Raw genomic sequence first — 18782 nt, forward strand, 5'->3', positions numbered from 1 at the left:
TTGTTTTTGTTGTTTGTTTTGAGACAACACTACAGCGTAACCTTAAGTAGTAGGTGAGCTCACGGGACTCAAACCTGACAACATTGCTAACACTAACCCTAGCAAGAGCAGTACGTTGTAGAATCTATCACCGGATCGGAAACGCGACCCACTGAGAAGATCCGGTGAGAAACTCAGTGGGCTGTGTCTGTGGATTAATTTACTCGCCGAGCCCTTCGTCACAAGCGACGGGTTCGACGAGAACCATGATCTGTGCTTGGGGTATCTAAAAGCGTCGTTAATTTATCGGGAGGATCCGAAATGAAGCGTTTCCGGCGACGTCGGCTGCTTACAATCAGTCCGTAGGATCGGGAATATAGTTACCGGCGGCCACAATGAGAGGGTTTTCGTGTCTTGCCACTTTCTCGAAATGACGCACTGATGCCGACTGTAGATATTTACTGATGTACTCTAGGTCCATATCGTCGTGGAGATCAACATTTCAGATGAACCTTGGGGTTCCGGCGGCTATCCTGTAAAAACGGGATTGTACTTTTTGAAGGGATTTCAAGCTTGTGCGAGCCGCGTGAGCGGCCACTGCACTTAAATAGGTCATGACCGGACTATACAAGTTTTGTAGAATATCACCTTATTTCTAAGGGACAATTTACTTAGCTTGCGAATCATCGGATAGGCTACAGGACGAAACCCAGGACTCGCGATGCATGAGTTAGTTAAACGGTGGTCCTTAATCATTGCCACTATGAGGGTGTCTCAGCGCGTAACCACGAAAAGTGCCGATAAAGGTCAACCGTTGACGGTGCTAGCTTAAAAGGCACCGACTGCGACTACCCAAGCGCGGTGTGTGTAACGCTTTCAAAGGTACCGCCAAGGACATCCCCCTGGCTGCTTTTTGGTGAGATAGTGATGGGCAGGAATGCAGCAATAAGTATAAGGAAATAATAAATTCACACTGAATTGAAACCTATGAAAAGGACAGCCGTGTTCCCAAAAAAGAAGCTTGATGCGAAACCACTGTCGTTTTAGTTGTATATACTCCACATCCGGCATCACGTTCTTCAGCCAATTAATATTATGATCCAGGATGGCCAAGTATCTGCGATTCCGATCTTAGGTGAATTTATGATCTTCCGCTTTCACGTAAAATCTATCTCCCACAGCATTCTAATTATCCTCAGCAAGATTTTTTCCTATGACCTGCGTCACCTAATGCACCCTCAACCCAACTAATTAAGCACCCATCTACCGTTGATGCTCTAGACACATTTTGCGTACTTATCCCCCAAATCCACTCTCGATGTTATACTACTACCTGGCTGCTACTAGCGCTAACGCTAGCAACAGTCAAACAGTCAAAACAGCCAAAGCACACGTTACCATACTTATTGAGCTTGTCGAGGAGTTCGACACAAACTATCCATTCTTGGCTGACAAATCGAGCTCCCTCTTTAAATTGATCTCGGTTAAATACAAAGTCTTCTGGCAAACCGCTATCATTCCGACTCATTCAAAAAAGAGTAAAGTAACATTTTCACACAGTTTCTGTGTTAACTCTATGGTAAGATTATTTCAATTCAAGGTTCAATCTGAACTGAAAGTGTGAGCATAACATTTTTTTATCGATCGACTAATTTGATTGATTGATTTGTTTGACTGAATAACTCGCCTGTCAGTTGTGTGCTTTAACTTTTGGGAAAATGGATTACATATTAGGATACAGAATAAATTATTAGACGAGTTATAAAATTATGAGTGTAAATTTATCAATACATAATATGTTCACATAAATTCATAATCCATACAAGTAAATTTCATTTACATAAAATGCATGAGTTATAATATGGACGTATAAATAAAAATTTTTTTAGTCATTGTCTGCTCAAACTTGCTCGCTTTTCGATTTGTTTAAGAAAGTTTAAAAGTATATATTAAAATGAACATGGATTCACCGTATGAAAATTGGGACCCAGGTATGTGCAATACCTATAGTTAAATCTCAATGGTATTTAAACATAAATGATTATTTTATAGACATTTAATTCATCTGATAACCACATTAGAGAATAAAATCTTAATATAAAAAAATCTTCGCATTGCTGGTTTAAAAATAACAAAAATCAGTCATTACAAGTACATTAAAAATGATTGTTGGTTAACTCTTGAATACCCAACAAAACACAGCAATATTAAATAAATAAAGTATGAGTAGAATTGTACTTCAGTGCTCAAATCAATAATAAAAAATTGAAATAAAGAAGACTAAAGTTTGCATATTATGTACTACAGAATGTAAAAATGAAGTAGAATAAAACTGAATGTTTAATTAAATATATTAATTAACTAATTACTAAATCATTAGAGTTTTTTCATTTAGAAAAGGTTGTCAGCTAAATGATGTGTGCTTAAACATGATCATAGCACCTAATTTATGGAAGGCAACTGTAAGGCCACCACTTGCATGTGAAAGGCACTATCTTAAATTTTTTATATCTATTACAGCACTCACACGTTTGTTGACATCTTTGAAAGAGGTGCAATCAGGTAGTGAAGATGTGGCTTTTCTTAGTGAACTGCTGCAGTCTAAGCAGTTGCATGCCTTGGTACATGTTCACAACAAAATTGTGGCTAAAGGCAAGGATGACAAATTTTATCCTCTACTCTCAAATGCTATGCAGGTTACACTTGAGGTTTTTGAAGTACTTGGTGATAAAACTAAAATTTCAAAAGAGTATGAAGAGTTACTAAGTTTATTGCAGAAGCCACATTTTCAGGTGAGTATTACCCAATTTTGACACCCAGGCTGTTTGAATTGGCTTGATCTTTTTGTAATAAATTATTATTAAAAAAAAAAATCTCTATGATATAAGATCGACTTTAGGGTTTTAAATGTAACTACTTTTTATTAGGCAATTTTGTGTACGCATGATGCAGTTGCTCAGAAAGACTATTACCCCCATCTACCTGATATTCCACCTGATACTGATGATGAAGAAGAAACTGTAAAGATTGTACAATTAGTCAAAAGTGATGAACCATTGGTAAGGAATAGATAAATATTTTGAAATTTTGATAATTCAAAATCAAATTTAAAAATATAAAAGTAAAATGAAATCATTTAGAAATAGCAGCTAAATAAACATGCAGGAATGTAATGAATAAACAAACACTAACTGTAAACATAAAAATATAACTGTTTTACTTATTTGTTTCAATAAAACAATGGTATTTATTACCATATATGTAATGTTAAGTCTAAAGAAAAAAATTGATACTAAAATAACAAATAAATTTCATATGATGTTAGCCCCAGATTGAGATAAGGTATTTATATTATAGTAAGCGAAACTGTAATGGTGTATTGAACATAATTTTTCATTGGAAGGGTGGAGCACAGAGTGCAGAACCAATTGTGGTGAGTATTATGAAGAATAATAATAACTATGCTAAGTATTGGAATGCTTTTCAGTTAAAATCTACCTCAAGACCTCTCTATGTGTTTTGCACTCAAAATATTATTTTATTGGTGTTGCCTCCTCGTCACTTCTCATTGAAACTTTATTAGCTGCTATCTCTAGATGTGATGCGATCTGTATTGTGTTATTTGTATTTTTTTTTAACCTACATTTCCTTTGTTTTTTTTTTTCATTCATTTCACACAATACATGTTGCTTTTTGTTCATTTTAATAAGTGCATTATAACTCTAGCGGAGAAGACGGTAGATCATCGGAGAAACGTGTATATTTTTTGGCCCCTTCTCAAGGGTTTATTGGAAGGAAAAGAACAAAATCGAATTCTTGCAAATGCACACAGTAAAAAAAAACCAGTGAACTGACAATGTTTAATTATTATTATTACAGGTGAGAGTATCGTATATTGTAGATTGGTACTCTCATCAAACTGCGATTTCTCGCCGCGAGTTTGAACACGCCACAATTGTTTAAACTTATCTTCTGTTTTGACAAAAAAATCATATTTCACAAAACTGAATTAATTATATTGCTATTATATATACGAAACGTATATCATACGGTACTATCATCATAATTATTATTACTTCGTTTTATTTCTTGCCTTAAGAAGAAATAGTATTATTAATATCCTGACCTTACGTACTGGTTTCCTTATACAACTAACCATTTACTATGACAGAGTAAAAACATATTAAACGTAAAAAATATAAGTTAAATTGATAAATAAATACTCAATTCATGAATTATTGTGGAAATTAAAATTAAGGCATCTATTGGGGGGAAATAAATGCGTCTCATATTTTCTTATAATAAGTCTTTCATTATTTAGTTTATTCCGCCATCAACCATTAATCGTTGTTGTTGTCAACGCCAACTACTGCATAACATATAATCGTTAATCATAATTCTTTTAGGCGCTCTCTGTTAACATAATAAGTAAAAGGTAGTAAGTAGGTACTTTAGATTGACTAGATCTACGTAAAGAAATTGCATAGCTAACTAATAATTTTAAAGTGAATAATATGAATTAAAAATACCTGAAGCTTTCAGTGACAATGATATTTCCATTGCGCATTAAATTCAAATAAGTCCTAATTTAAGATTAAAATAAGTAAAGTTGCTTTCAGACTATGCTATACTATAGTGCCATATAGTATAGCAGCGTATACTTAGTCAGTAATATATGCTACAGTAGAGTGTGAACGTGTCCATAACAATGTATGGTGCACGATATTGTTGTGCTATGAGCTATATACTATATGCTATTATATTATAGCGTAGTCTGAAAGCAGCTTCAAACTTGCATTTAAGCATAATAGGTATATAATCAACGTGCATTATCTGTGATTTACAACGTTATGTAGGTAAATATACAAAACTGTTTTCGATTTTTTTCATATGCAGCTTCTAATTAAACGAAACTGGAAAACAAGGAAACTTATTGTTATTTTGAAAGAAATTGAAATTAACTATAACAATTCAGGGCGCAACAATCAAGACTGACGAAGAAACCGGGAAGATAGTTATCGCTCGAGTGATGCACGGAGGTGCCGCTGATAGATCGGGACTCATCCACGCCGGCGACGAGGTCATCGAAGTTAACGGAATCAGTGTGGAAAACAAAACTCCGGCCGATGTCTTGTCTATATTAGTAAGTATCGTATATATATATATATATATATAGATATATATATATATATATATTGTCCTACCTGTGCTGATAACCTTGAGAGGCTATTTCAGCTTCGCCCTAACGTGTGGGTGAGCTCACGGGGCTCAAACCGGGAGTTTTGCTAACACTGGCCCTCGCAAGAGCAGTGCTTCGCAGAATCTATCATCGGATCGGAAACGCGACCCACTGAGAAGATCCACATCGAGAAACTCAGTAGGCTACATCGTATAACTAGTGATGCGACAAACGCAAAAAACGGACCTAACGAAATCGTCATCAAGATAATTATAAATTACGTTTTAAATTAGATGCCCCTAAACAAATTTAGTATTCATAATAACGAGGGGTGAAGGCTATTTAGCTTAAGCGACATTTCGCTTAACACGTGAGTTTTATCTTTGTAATTAAAGGTCCGTTTCATTTGGTATTAGCATCAACAATTCGATATTTTTAATTGAACGCCAATCAAGTTTACCCCATTCAAATAGCTGAAGAAGTCTTTTTGGCACAATAAACAGCGAGACGAACACTCGTCAATATATTATGATGACAATTAATTAACTCGCTCTGCTGTGACTGTCGCAGAATATATCAAGTACATTTGCAAGTGACACTGTCGCGCCATTTGTCGTACTGTTATCTATATATTAATACGTGAAGAAAAACTTTGTACCCCTTTTTACGAAAATTGCGCGGATGGAGGAGTATGAAATTTCCCACACTTATAGAGAATATAGAGAAGGAGTGTAGAATGTTAATATTTTTTTAAATTATGCCTAAAAAATAAATTAAATCAATAAAAAAAAACATTACCACACTACCATGTATTTGACGCACTATTTATTTATTTTCAAACTTTTGTTCTTGACGTCTGTGTTCAAATTGAGAATAGATTAAATATTGTTTGTCTTTATTAATATTTTTCTATAGTCTAGTCTTGTCGAAATTTGTGATTATAGAAGTATAATAAGTCTTTGAAAATACAATCATAATAGTGTACAAACTTACAATTTCAATTAATTATAGTCGAATTTCGACTACTGCGAGACCTCTACTATATTCTTAATGTACCTAAAAATGCAATATAAGGTGCACAACGTAATGCAGCTTAGTTAGGTTGATCACGCAGTTCAATTATAACCGCGCTCCCGGTGACACTTGCCCCAATTAATTTTAATTGTCAGTTTCAAATGTTTTCATTATTAAAATTAAATATATATATTTTTTTAAGCTTTTCTAATAAATCCTCGTAACAGTACGTTGAGGGCCCTATACCAGAAACTATCCTTGAAGAGCCAACAATAAAACGACTCGCAACAACACAGACGACAAACAAATATGAATTTTATATAAACGAGTATTAGATAAATAAAAGCAATAAATCGAATAATGTACATATGTGTTCCAGCAAAACTCCGAAGGCACGATCACCTTTAAATTAGTACCGTCATTCGGTAAAGGCGGTACGCGGGAAAGCAAAGTCAGAGTCCGAGCGTTATTTGATTACAATTCGTCCGAAGATCCTTATATACCCTGTAAGGAAGCGGGACTCGATTTTAAGAAGGGTGACATCCTGCACATCGTTTCACAGGACGACGCCTACTGGTAAGCTTATATCTGAACGGAAATCGCTAGCGGCGTTCTTTAATCGATTGCGAAATACATCTGTTTTCTCATAACGCGAAATATTTATTTATAAACGTATTGTTTTACATGACGAATTTTGGTGTGGCTTATTGTTTAGGTGGCAAGCGAGACGCGAAGGCGATAGAGTTATGAGGGCGGGGCTGATACCGTCCAGGGCTCTGCAAGAAGGTCGCATCATTCACGAGAGACAGACCGATCCCCAGACTATGGATGGTTTGTACTGTTTTTATCGTAACGTTTCTTCTAGGTCGACCTTCTGTTTTCGATGTTGTGCTATTATTAGCTATGTAAATACATGTAAATCGTGAAATCACGATTGCTATGATATTTAGTTGTAGTTCTAAGCGTTCTAGATGGTGTGACAGTGGACATCGATAATAATATTGTTAATGCGAATTGGGTTGGTTTGTTTGTTTGTTACGCTTTCACGTCTTAACTACTCAACTGATCGTAAATAAACTATGCATACACGCTGTCGTGGGTATGGAAAAGGACACACGGTATTTTTCATCAGAGAAAAAATATGTGCCATTTCTGAGGAGTTTTGTTTTCTTCATTAACGCGCAGCTACCTGTAAAATATAGTTTCTCATTTTACTGACATTATTTTTTTAAATAAATACTACGCTTATTATTTTAGGAGGTAATTAATTAGTGTTTTCATCTCCATCCTCTAGCTTAATTAGCAGTACTCTAGGCGTCGTGCATTGCGATTTGATGGGTGGAACAGACGTCAAATAAATACAATCGAAAATTCGATCTCATTTCTCGACCTGCTTTTACGGTTTGCCTGGTTTTGGCGGCATCTACATTGTGTTGTCAATGAACTCGTTTAACACTTAACCAGATGGCCCCTCAAGTCGTTTAGCGATCTAGAACAGAAAAAAAAGACAGAAGGCTGTCAATGTATGCGTTTTTAAGGGATTTTATGGCCTGGTAACTAAGACCTTTAAGTCATGTCTTATTTTAATTTATATTATTACTTTTACGAAAATGCTAATATGAAGTGAAATGAAATGAACTGAAGATGGTTAATTTAAGACATTAATCAACTGAGATGAAATTAGATGAGATGATATGGGATAACATATAATCTCAGTAAAATGGTGGTCATTTACTGAGACTTTTTCAGTGGACTTTTCGGAGGATCCCGAGAAGTTATGTCCAGCGGCTTTGTTTTATTTTCCCACATTTGTGCACTTTCCCAGATACTAAACAGTTAATAAACCACCGTTATTACACATTTAAACCTGAAGAAACACTAAAGGGACAAAATAAAACAAATCACACAACTTCACTCGTCGCGTTCCCGCCAAAAAGTCCTCAATGTATGCATTTCTTTGAAATTTCACCCTACCCTCACTTTTTGCGGTCTACAAAAAAGCTTCATCTGTTGTTGCGGTGTTTTTAGGTAAGCCCGCCCTTTGCAGTCCGTCAGCGTCCAGTTCTGACTGTGCCCCAAAAACGCCATGTTCACCGACGCCGACGGCCACAGCGCTCCTGCCCTGCAAGTCGATTCCGAAAGTCAAGAAGATTATATACGACATAACGGAGAACGACGATTTCGATAGAGAATTGATACCGACATACGAGGAGGTCGCCCGGCTGTACCCGAGGCCGGGTCTGGTACGCCCGATCGTGTTGATCGGAGCGCCCGGCGTCGGCAGAAACGAACTGAGACGGAGGCTCGTCGCTACGGACCCGGAGAAGTACATCACTCCGATACCGTGTAAGTTTTTTTTTGTATTGCTTAAGATGGGTGGACGAGCTCACAGCCCACCTGGTGTTAAGTGGTTACTGGAGCCCATAGACAGCTACAGCGTAAATGCGCCACCCACCTTGAGACATAAGTTCTAAGGTCTCAGTATAGTTACAATGGCTGCTCCACCCTTCAAACCGAAACGCATTACTGCTTCACGGCAGAAATAGGCAGGGTGGTGGTACGAACAATAACCAATGCTTATCAAATTTACTTTAAAAAAAAACATCTATACTGATATTATTATCATAAATGTCATAATTCATAAACTAAAAAAATCATATCCTTCGTGCATTTTTATGTTCGGTACTCGGTCACGCAAATGTCTGAAAAAAGTTAAATGAAATCTATACTTTAATCTATAAATCTACAGTGGTATTTACGGATGTTCCGTTATAACTATTGAACCGTGCATCCGATTGATTTGAAACTTGGTTTCCATGTAGAAAATACATGTACTTAATGAATAGGCTAATATTTATATGAGTGTTGGACTCCCTAATAATAATGACAATAAATAATAATGTTAATTTCAAATACCCAGCGAAGCGGGCGAGTACGGCTAGTTCCTTATAAAGATAGGTGACCCAGGCTTTTTTTAATGGTGAATGCCTGTATGAGTTTTATAGACCAATATCCAGACTAAGGCGCGCTAATAAATTCATAAAAGAAATCTTTGTTCACGAGATTTGCTAATCTGTAAATAAATTTTAAACATTACAGTTACGTCGCGTCCTATAAAATCAAGCGAACAGAATGGTAAAGATTACGTGTTCGTAACTCGGGAAAAAATGGAACAGGATATAACCGATGGGAAATTCATAGAGCATGGTGAATACAAGGGCAATCTTTATGGGACCGCTGCCGAAAGCGTCGAGACTATTATTAATACTGGTAAAAAAAAACTTGATAAATTAATAATATACTTGCTGTGAAATAAGCATTTTTTGTTTAAATTTATAAATATTAATTTGCATTTAAGCATGTTCATGTCTAAGTATAGTAAGTAGTTAACCAGCAATGCACAGCGAATGCTTCTAGCGGTCATTCACCTGCGTCGCACAAGCTTGTAGTTTCCGCTCGTTAGCTGATTATTTATATATCGTCTTACATTACGTAAACTGCATGAATCATTAGTTTAATACAAAATTTATTATTGAATTTTTTAATGTGTTCGAGTATTTGTCAGCCAGCCAATTTTGACATCTGGTAACATGTAGCTGCTTTTTTAATCTAATCTTATTTCTCGTTTACTTTTTGGAAATTATGGTTTTTTTTATTGCTTAGATGGGTGGACGAGCTCACAGCCCACCTGATGTTAAGTGGTTACTGGAGCCCATAGACATCCACAACGTAAATGCGCCACCCACCTCGAGATATAAGTTCTAATGTCTCAGTATAGTTACAACGGCTTCACGGCAGAAATAGGCAGGGTGGTGGTACCTACCCGTGCGGACTCACATGAGGTCCTACCACCAGTAAGATGATGATATTCGAAATACGTCGACCTTTATTCAATTACACATAAAAATAAAACACATGCTACATATTGAAAGAAGGAAATCGATATGGATTTTTTTTAATGATTAGATGGTTGGAAATATATCTGCTTTTTTTTAAGGGATTTTATGATCTGGTAACTAAGACCTTTAAGTCATGTCTTATTTTAATTTATATTCTTATTTTTATGAAAAATGTATTATGAAAAGATATTATAAAATATATGAAATTAAATTAAATGAGATTATATGGGATGAAATATAATCTCAGTAAAACGGTGGTCATTTACTGCGATTTTTTCAGTGGATTTTTTGGAGGATCCCGAGAAGTTACGTCCGGCGGCTTTGTTTCATTTTCCCACATTTGTGCACTTTCACAGATACTAAACTACTAAAAGCTAATAAATCACCGTTATTACACATTTAAACCTGAAGAAACACTAAATAGACAAAACAAAACAAATCACACAACTTCACTCCTCGCGTTTCCGCCAAAAAGTCCAAATATAACTTCGATAAATTAATTAGGAAGTACCCTCGTGAACTTATTCTGGAAATTGTTCTCTTCAGGTCGCGTGTGTGTGTTGAGTCCGCATTGGCAAGCCCTAAAGATGCTTCGAACTCCGCGTCTGCGTCCCTACATCGTGTTCATTAAGCCTCCGTCCTTGGAGAGGATGGTCGAAACGCGGACAGCGGCAAACGCACGTTCCACATTCGATAAGGAATCATCCAGAGCATTCACGGTATGTGACGCTAATAACAGACGCATGTATAGTCCTAATTCAAACATTTATATGTAATTGCAAACTAAAAATAAAGAAAAATACACCCTACAGCGTATCGTATGTAAATTGATGGTTAGCAAAGATATTGTCGACGACTTAGTTTAAATCATAATAATAATAATAATAATAATTAAATTATACAATCTTGCAAAAATATGCTTTATGTCTTTGCGTGTCCCCGTCTGCAATACCGTCGAGTTCTAAGGTCTCAGTATAGTTACAACGGCTGCCCCACCCTTCAAACCGAAACGAATTACTGCTTCACGACAGAAATAGGCGGGGCGGTGGTACCTACCGGTGCGGACTCACAAGAGGTCCTACTACCAATAATTACGCGCATTATAATTTTGCGGGTTTGATTTTTATTACACGATGTTATTCCTTCACCGTGGAAGTCAATCGTGAACATTTGTTAAGTACGTATTTCATTAGAAAAAGTGGTACCCGCCTGCGGTATTCGAACACCGGTGCATCGCTAGATACGAATGCGATGGACGTTTTATCCTTTAGGCCACGTCGACTTCAAATACATTAAATCAATTAAAAAAACATTACACACACTACCATCTATATGACACACACGCATGCATACTATTTGTTTATTGTCAAACTTTTCTTATTGCTGAGTCTGTGGTCAAATTGAAAATAGATTAAAATATATTGTTTGTCTTTATTAATATTTGAAAGTGTAAGTCTTGGCGAAATCTGTGATTATAGAAGTCTATAATGGTCTTTGACAACAGAATCATAATATTGTATCAACTTATGATTTCAATTAATTATTGTCGAATTTCGACTATCGGAGGACCATTAGTACTTATTAAATACTAAAACTTTATTTACAGGAAGAAGAGTTCACAGATATAATACGGTCGTCCAATCGTATTAATTTCTTATACGGATACATGTTCGATGAAGAGGTGGTGAATGAAGATCTGGCCAGTGCTGTGTCTCAACTACTCAAGGCCGCTTGGAGAGTTCAGTCTGAACCGCTGTGGGTACCTGCTTCATGGGTCCAGTAAAGAAAAATCACGCAATAATCAATTATATACAATGTTTTATCGCTGTTGTCTTATACAGTGGTTACACAATGACAATTATACATCAAATAATATGTCTAAAGATCGTGCTGTGAAAAGAAAATTTATTAATATACCAAACAAAAAAACAAAAAAAAATTAACAATGGTAATTGTTTTAACGGATGCAATAATTATTTTTGTGATTGTGTGCAAGCTTTCTTCCTTGTGCTGGCAAACAAAGACTGTAAATTAAATCAAGTGCACCCATCGAACATAATAATAGTAATATTTTTATTAGATACCGGTAGCTCGTATGGTCTGTAGAAAAATAATAAAAGTTACATTATAAATCACAAATAGGCAATAGAGAAAAGTAGTTTTCTTAGAGGATGGGGCATTTTGAGATAAATGACTTAAAAGACTTTATGATATTGACAGTCGAAGGATTAAGAAGCACTTTTATTCATTCACACATTGAAACGCTTATTTTCTTATATAAGTAGATAATAATTTTTTTAAGTAATGTTTAGTACAATTTTTTTGCACACGATGCTAGTGTTCATAGCGATTAATTATTCAAATTTAGTTTCGTAGTTTTAGAATATACACGTTGTGTACCTTGATCTCAATTCCAAAGGGAAATAGAAGAAAAAAAAAACGAAAAAAAAAACGACATGCTTTCAATAAAAAGCATTGCTTTAAGTTTAAGGCTAAAAATACCTAAGATAATTTAAAGAATGGCTTGTTTTTTATTGGAAATAATTTAAAGTATTTTTTTGAGAAACGGTGTTCAATTAAATTTAATCGTATGCACAAAAGTATACAAAAAAATTCGTTCCACTTTTAATATTAGTATAAATAATCTTCGAATAAAAATTGTATATTCCTTTGAAAACCTTAGAAAGAATACACCGTACAGTTTCTAAATAATATATTTAATTATTATTATTTCTAAACGTTAAGTTTTGAAAGAAATTAATTAATAAAAAAAAACAATAGTTGAAATACTAAAAATATAAAATGTTACTCCCAGTTCATGTACTTATGATAATTATTAACTACATTTTCCAGAAACCTGGCACTATGTATTGATAAATTGCAATTTTTTAAATTAAATATCTTATCATAAATCTTAATTAATATAGAAAATCGAAACAACAGAATCTTGTAAAATAAATGAATTGACTATTGTTTCATATCAAATCAAATCTCCATATTAATTTTTATTTTCCAAAAAGTTTAACGTTCTATCATAGTTGATTTGAATGTTTTTTAATAGCATTCACATACTTAGGTGATACAATTTACTACTTATGATTCCAAATTACTAAAAAAAAAAACATTAGAGTTTATAACAATGTTACTAGATAAAATATATATTTGTAGTTTGTATCGAAATCCATAGTTAGTCTATTGATTTGTTGAGACTTGGAATCGTGATTCTATTGAAACGACATCTATACAAAAAAAAATCTTGTTAAATGACGCTTGTCATAAAATAATTAAATACCAAATCTATATGTACATTCGAATAAATATTCTTATTGTATTGACCAATTTTTATGGCTGATGTACAACAAAGCGGCGATGCGAGGAGATAATAAAGAATAAAAAATAAAGTTGACCACAAAGGAGCAAATATTTCTCGAATTTCACTTAAAAAAAATGTAATGGCCTCTTTTCTCATATCTAATAGAAGATTAACAGTACATATATCTCCGCTTTTATGGATATCAGCTTTTAGTAAAAAATTTACGTAGTTAATAATAAACATACTTATGATTCAAGTTTTAAAATCTACTACTACTAAAGCCGTGTCTACAATGATAGAATAGATTTCAAATACGTTGGCTAATCGATTAGTACGCATTAAATTGAAAAATAGGTAATTTAAAAAAGAAATAATGAAACGTTATATAAGAAAACAGAATTTTGTAATCATTTAGTTGATATGATTGTCGCTTTGATTATATTTTTTATTATACGGCTGTTAAATACGACATAATTTACGCTAATGTTACAGATGGTTAATAATTTTTGTGCCTCGTAATCTAAGAAAAGTTACGTCTTTTATTGAAATCGCTTAGTTTAGATATTTCCAATAATTAATGAGTAATTTAGTATCGATATCGGAATTATAAACGTAACGTACATTGTAATTTTAATTTTTAAATATCTAATAATCTTTACTAGCGTTATTCTCGTCATTGATGCTTTGAATAGCAAACTCTTTAAAAATGTAAGCAATACGAATCAGTAAATGAAGTAATAATTTTTAAAGTATAAGACAATAATAAATACGGGCACTTTTAATTGGACAGATCTAATAGTACAAGTAACGATACGACTGTAAATGTTTATGTAATTAAATAGCAACATGTTACAAGGTAAATTACTCTGCGCACTGTCTCATGAACACAGTGAACTCAGTGAACACACTGCGAACTTCCAATATCTCTTGTGACGCGTCGCACAATCCTTAAGTATTTTAATAGATCTCGTAACCAAAATAATAACGTTGGATCTATATTTACAATAAATACTTTGATTTTGTAATTACGAGAAACCGTAAAAGAAAAATTCACGGATATTTGAGTCGACTATTATCAAAGCCGGCAATCTGACTTTTGGACAATGATTGGTAAATCAGAACAAACGAATTATTGACTTTGTATTCCTTTGGCAGTCACAAAACTCTTCGGAACGACATCTTAGATAAATAACAGGTTAACTATTAACCTTTATTTAATGCAGGTTTTGAACCGTATTCTTTGAAGGAGACGATTATATTCAAATCAATCTGTATTGACATATCAATAATTTTTTTTTTGTCCAAATGCACAGATTGCCACCTTTGATAATAGACGACTCATTTATTAGTTGTTTAGTTGCGCTCTAGCTTGCAGTAGAGAGGGAGATATTGAAGGTAATAAAATCTTCTTACATTAAAATTGTCGAAATCAATAAATTGGGGTTTTGGGTATTGTAAGTATAACGTACTTTATATGGTTTCCCTTTGAGAACTTAGTGACACAAATGAAAATAGCAAGAAACGATTTTTACGTAGATAGAAAGTATTATAGAACATAATATAATTATGTATTCAAATTGAGGTTGTACTCGAAAAAGCTAAGCCATATATTTTGGAATGTAGTTGTTGAAATGACTACCTCAAATTAAACATCTAAATATGTGTTCCTTTAGATTATCGTTATTACTATAGTTAGCTGAATAGTAATGCGCTAGCTGCCCTAGTAAACTTGTTTTGTAACATGGCAAATGCATAGTTTAGTTTAAAAAGCTAGATTGCCACTTCTAGCTTATAAAACATGATTAGAATTCATAATGAAAAATGTTCAAAACACATCAATTAATATTTAATGTTTTTTTTTGTCATTAATGATTGTTGTATACTTATTGTATATTAGAATTCGTTTTCTATTCTTAATTCTCGATTCTTATTCAAGTCTGATTGTAAACAATGAACGTTTTGTCTTTTTGTAAATATAATAGAAAAAAATACCTTAGATGTTTCAATATGAAATATAGCTGATTATATATTATTTGTTCATGCTTATGAAGCATAGTTGTAGTGAAGATAAATAATTATTTGCTGTTGATTAAATTAATTTTAGAAAATAATTAATCTCTTCAAGGCTCTCTAATTCTTTATTCTTTGAATACAACATTAAGCTGTACGTTCAAACTTTCAAATTTAGCTGTACTTTATAATTTATAAACTTCAACTTTGGTACTTTCTATTTCGAGAAGTTAAACTTCTTTGGGCGCGTCTGTAGCCTTACAGCATCAAGTAATTATCTTTCTCTGTATATCGACGAAGAAGTTTCGCTTCTATTGCGTGTACTATGTGGCATGTTTTGGTTTTGTTTCATATATCCAAACATATTATGGTTTACATAAAAATATAGAATTAAAAATCTTCAAATTATTGAGTAAATAAAAATTTATATTCTACGACCGTTCGATAAGTTTATAGGCCTAATACAACAAAATATTAATAGCAGTAAAACGTAAAGTGAAAGAGACAATGTTTAGGTACTTAATGTAGTTGTTATGACCTTCGTATTTTATGGAACACACCTGTACGTTATGATTGCTGTTATCATTTATCGTTTCGTCACAGATGTTATCGCAGGGCTTTCATTTCTGGGGCATTCAATGTTCTAAGCACACAGTTGGTGTAAATCAGCGGTCGGGGAACTTTTTTAATTATTACCGTTAAATATTTTTCTGTAAGTTGATATTACCCCATGGCGAAGAACAAAAAAAACGAAATCGCTTGTTTTGAGTATATTTCATATTATAGCCCCCATGATAATTTTGAAAAGAAAATTTAACGATTCTAAAGAAGTTTCACTTCTATATATTTTTTTAACTCACAAAAGTTTCATTTTTACCCCCCAAAATCTCATTTTACCCCATTTGGGGTAATTTACCCCGGTTCCCCGACCGCTGGTGTAAATGGACTTCTACATGAAACGATTAAAAAAATAAAACCGACTAAACCTATATCAATGGAAGAGACGGGCAAAATGTTTTTAAACGGCCAGTTACTAAAATTATGTTATTTGAAAAATCGTTTAAATTACTAATTCAAAACATTACTGCGCGTTGTTTTATTGTACAGTTAATATCGTTAAAACCACGATCGCCCCAAAACCAAAATAATTTCTAGTCTAAACTATGTTAGATAATGTTGCGGAAAATATCTTATTATCATTGCCAAAGCGTTATATTTTCGTTGTGATTATTATAAATGTCATTTTCACAAATATAGAGAGAATGCTCTTAGATTTTTTTTCTATCTAATTGATGCCCATCACGATCAAGCGCTGCGAAATCAATAAAAATACAATAAGGTATGATTTTGTTTGTTGATTTGAACACTAAACTTCGTATATAAAAAGTTTTTAATCTATGAAATTAGCTATAAGAAATACAGTCAGTTAAAATAAAATGTTATAATAGAATATAGGTACAAAAACAGTTTGGAATTTTAGGACTAGTTTCTCGCCTCTATTTCTTTGTAAAGTATGTTCTACGGGCGCTTGCCGAAGAATTGTTTGAGCTGTTTCTCCATCTTCTTTTTGCACGACCACTATCCGCCAGGGCAGAGAACTTTCTTACTACCTGTAACCACTGCGTTCAAGCATAGTGCGTTTTCAGAGATCATTTATACGATGAATCATCGGGATCTGGAAAGATCATCGATATTCATTTAATATCAATAAAATACAAGGTAAGGAGGTAGTAGGTAAACATAAGGTAAGGAACACAATCTTAGTGTATGAAAAGGTACCCGTCGAAAAGTGAGCAATTAGGATGGCCCCACGGTAAAAAAATCACCTTGTTTGCTTAAATAATGCTACATTCTTATGTTAACATTGACTACGTTAGCAGTGTTTTATTAAGTTTTTTATTTGCATTTTGCTGTTTATAGCTGAGCTCTTTTTCAACTTGTCCCGTGTCCGATTTTAAAAAAATTGTCGGCTCTTTTGCCGTGTTTTAGGAATCGAACCTTATATCATAAGATACTCGCTTGTTTTGTTTTTCTTATATAATAGGTAAATGTATTTCAATATGATATCATTTTGGTCCATTGGTAAATACCAATAAAAAAGCTACCTACCTACTTTTATAAATAAAATAATATATAGAAACCTATCTATAATAAAAACCCACTTTCATTTCGTTTGAAATAACCGAATCCTCATATTTCGCACGTCCTAATTTTTTCAAAACGTAAAAGGGCGCTTTTTTTTTTTTATAGAGTGAGTACTGGTGGGCCTGACGCCTTTCCAGTTTCACCAGGACAGAGGAGCGAGCAAATGCTCAGCCAGGAGTAGTGGGATTTGCTAACAGTTGCCCGAGCGCCTCCGGAGACGTAATAACTCAAGACCAGCTGCTTCGCGAATGAATCTACTACCGGATTAGAATCGCGACCCGCTGAGAAGATCCAGTGAAAAACTCAGTGGGTTAATGCATGGGTTAGGTTGCACGTCTCATTCGTCACGGTTGCAACTCTTGGTCAAGTTCGACTAGTACGGTTACCAGGGTCCCTATGCCTACTCCTAGTGTTGGAGCTGAAGGCATCTAATGCAAAGGTTATTGGGTCTGATTGATCCGTAAGGACGTTTCTAGGGCGTCGACGGTGGCTGGCTCCTGCATGATCAGGATTTGGGGAGTAGTCAGCGGCGGCATCGATAAGGCGATTATCATGACGCATAGCCTTATCGAAGTACCGTCCCGACACTGACTTCATGTGTTTCCGGATCAATCCGACGCTCAGGTCGTCGTGTAGGTCAACGTTCCTCACGAACCACGGAGCTCCGACGGCTAATCTGCAAAAGCGGGACTGTAGGGATTGGAAGGTCTCTACATGCGTGAGGGTCGCGTGAGCGAACACCGCACTCGCGTAAGTCATGACGGGTCTTCTGCAAGTTTTGTGAAGTGTCACCTTGTTCCGAAGGGACGTTTTACTCCGCTTACAGATCATAGGGTAGAGTCTGCCAAGAATAAACGCGAAACAGTCGCGGACTGAGGAACGACTCCTGGAAACTGAAGACTCGGTAGTGATGATGTATTAAGGTAACACACAAAAATAAGTAACAATTGAAAATCAACTGATGCATTCCGGTCTTAAAAAATCCACAGAACAAAAATTTCAACTTTTGTCACTCAAATTTGCTGATACTTTAAGTATATTTTATGACGTTATTAAAACTACTCATAATATAATTATAATAATTCGCGCTACATAGTTTTGTCATTATGTTATTTCTGACGTCTTTGAATACTTCAGAGTTTTCGTTGTTACGGACGTCAGATGGGAATAACGTAATTTAATGACAATAAAAAAAAAATAGACTAAACCGTACAAATACTTTTAGATACTATTTATGTTTCGC

The 18782-nt window shown here is 34.4% G+C and overlaps 1 protein-coding gene across 2 annotated transcripts; it reads left to right on the forward strand.

Annotated features, from left to right (window-relative positions):
* Positions 1-1342: 1342 nt before the first annotated feature.
* metro (membrane palmitoylated protein 7-like protein metro) lies at positions 1343-12846 on the forward strand. 2 transcript variants are annotated; one of them, XM_028177203.2, is made up of 11 exons: positions 1612-1970; positions 2500-2771; positions 2907-3038; positions 3383-3412; positions 4955-5122; positions 6552-6748; positions 6888-7003; positions 8201-8518; positions 9272-9442; positions 10618-10790; positions 11678-12846. In XM_028177203.2, exons 1-11 carry the CDS (start codon positions 1934-1936, stop codon positions 11852-11854), a joined length of 1791 nt encoding a protein of 596 aa, XP_028033004.2. In that variant the 5' UTR covers positions 1612-1933; the 3' UTR covers positions 11855-12846. The 2 variants fall into 2 exon arrangements, with proteins under 2 accessions (XP_028033005.2, XP_028033004.2); XM_028177204.2 differs by lacking the exon at positions 3383-3412 and having other exon boundaries at positions 1343-1970.
* The last annotated feature ends 5936 nt before the right edge of the window (positions 12847-18782 follow it).

This window comes from Bombyx mandarina, chromosome 01 (assembly GCF_030267445.1).
Source record: "Bombyx mandarina strain Sakado chromosome 01, ASM3026744v2".
NCBI classification, from domain to species: Eukaryota; Metazoa; Arthropoda; class Insecta; order Lepidoptera; family Bombycidae; genus Bombyx; species Bombyx mandarina.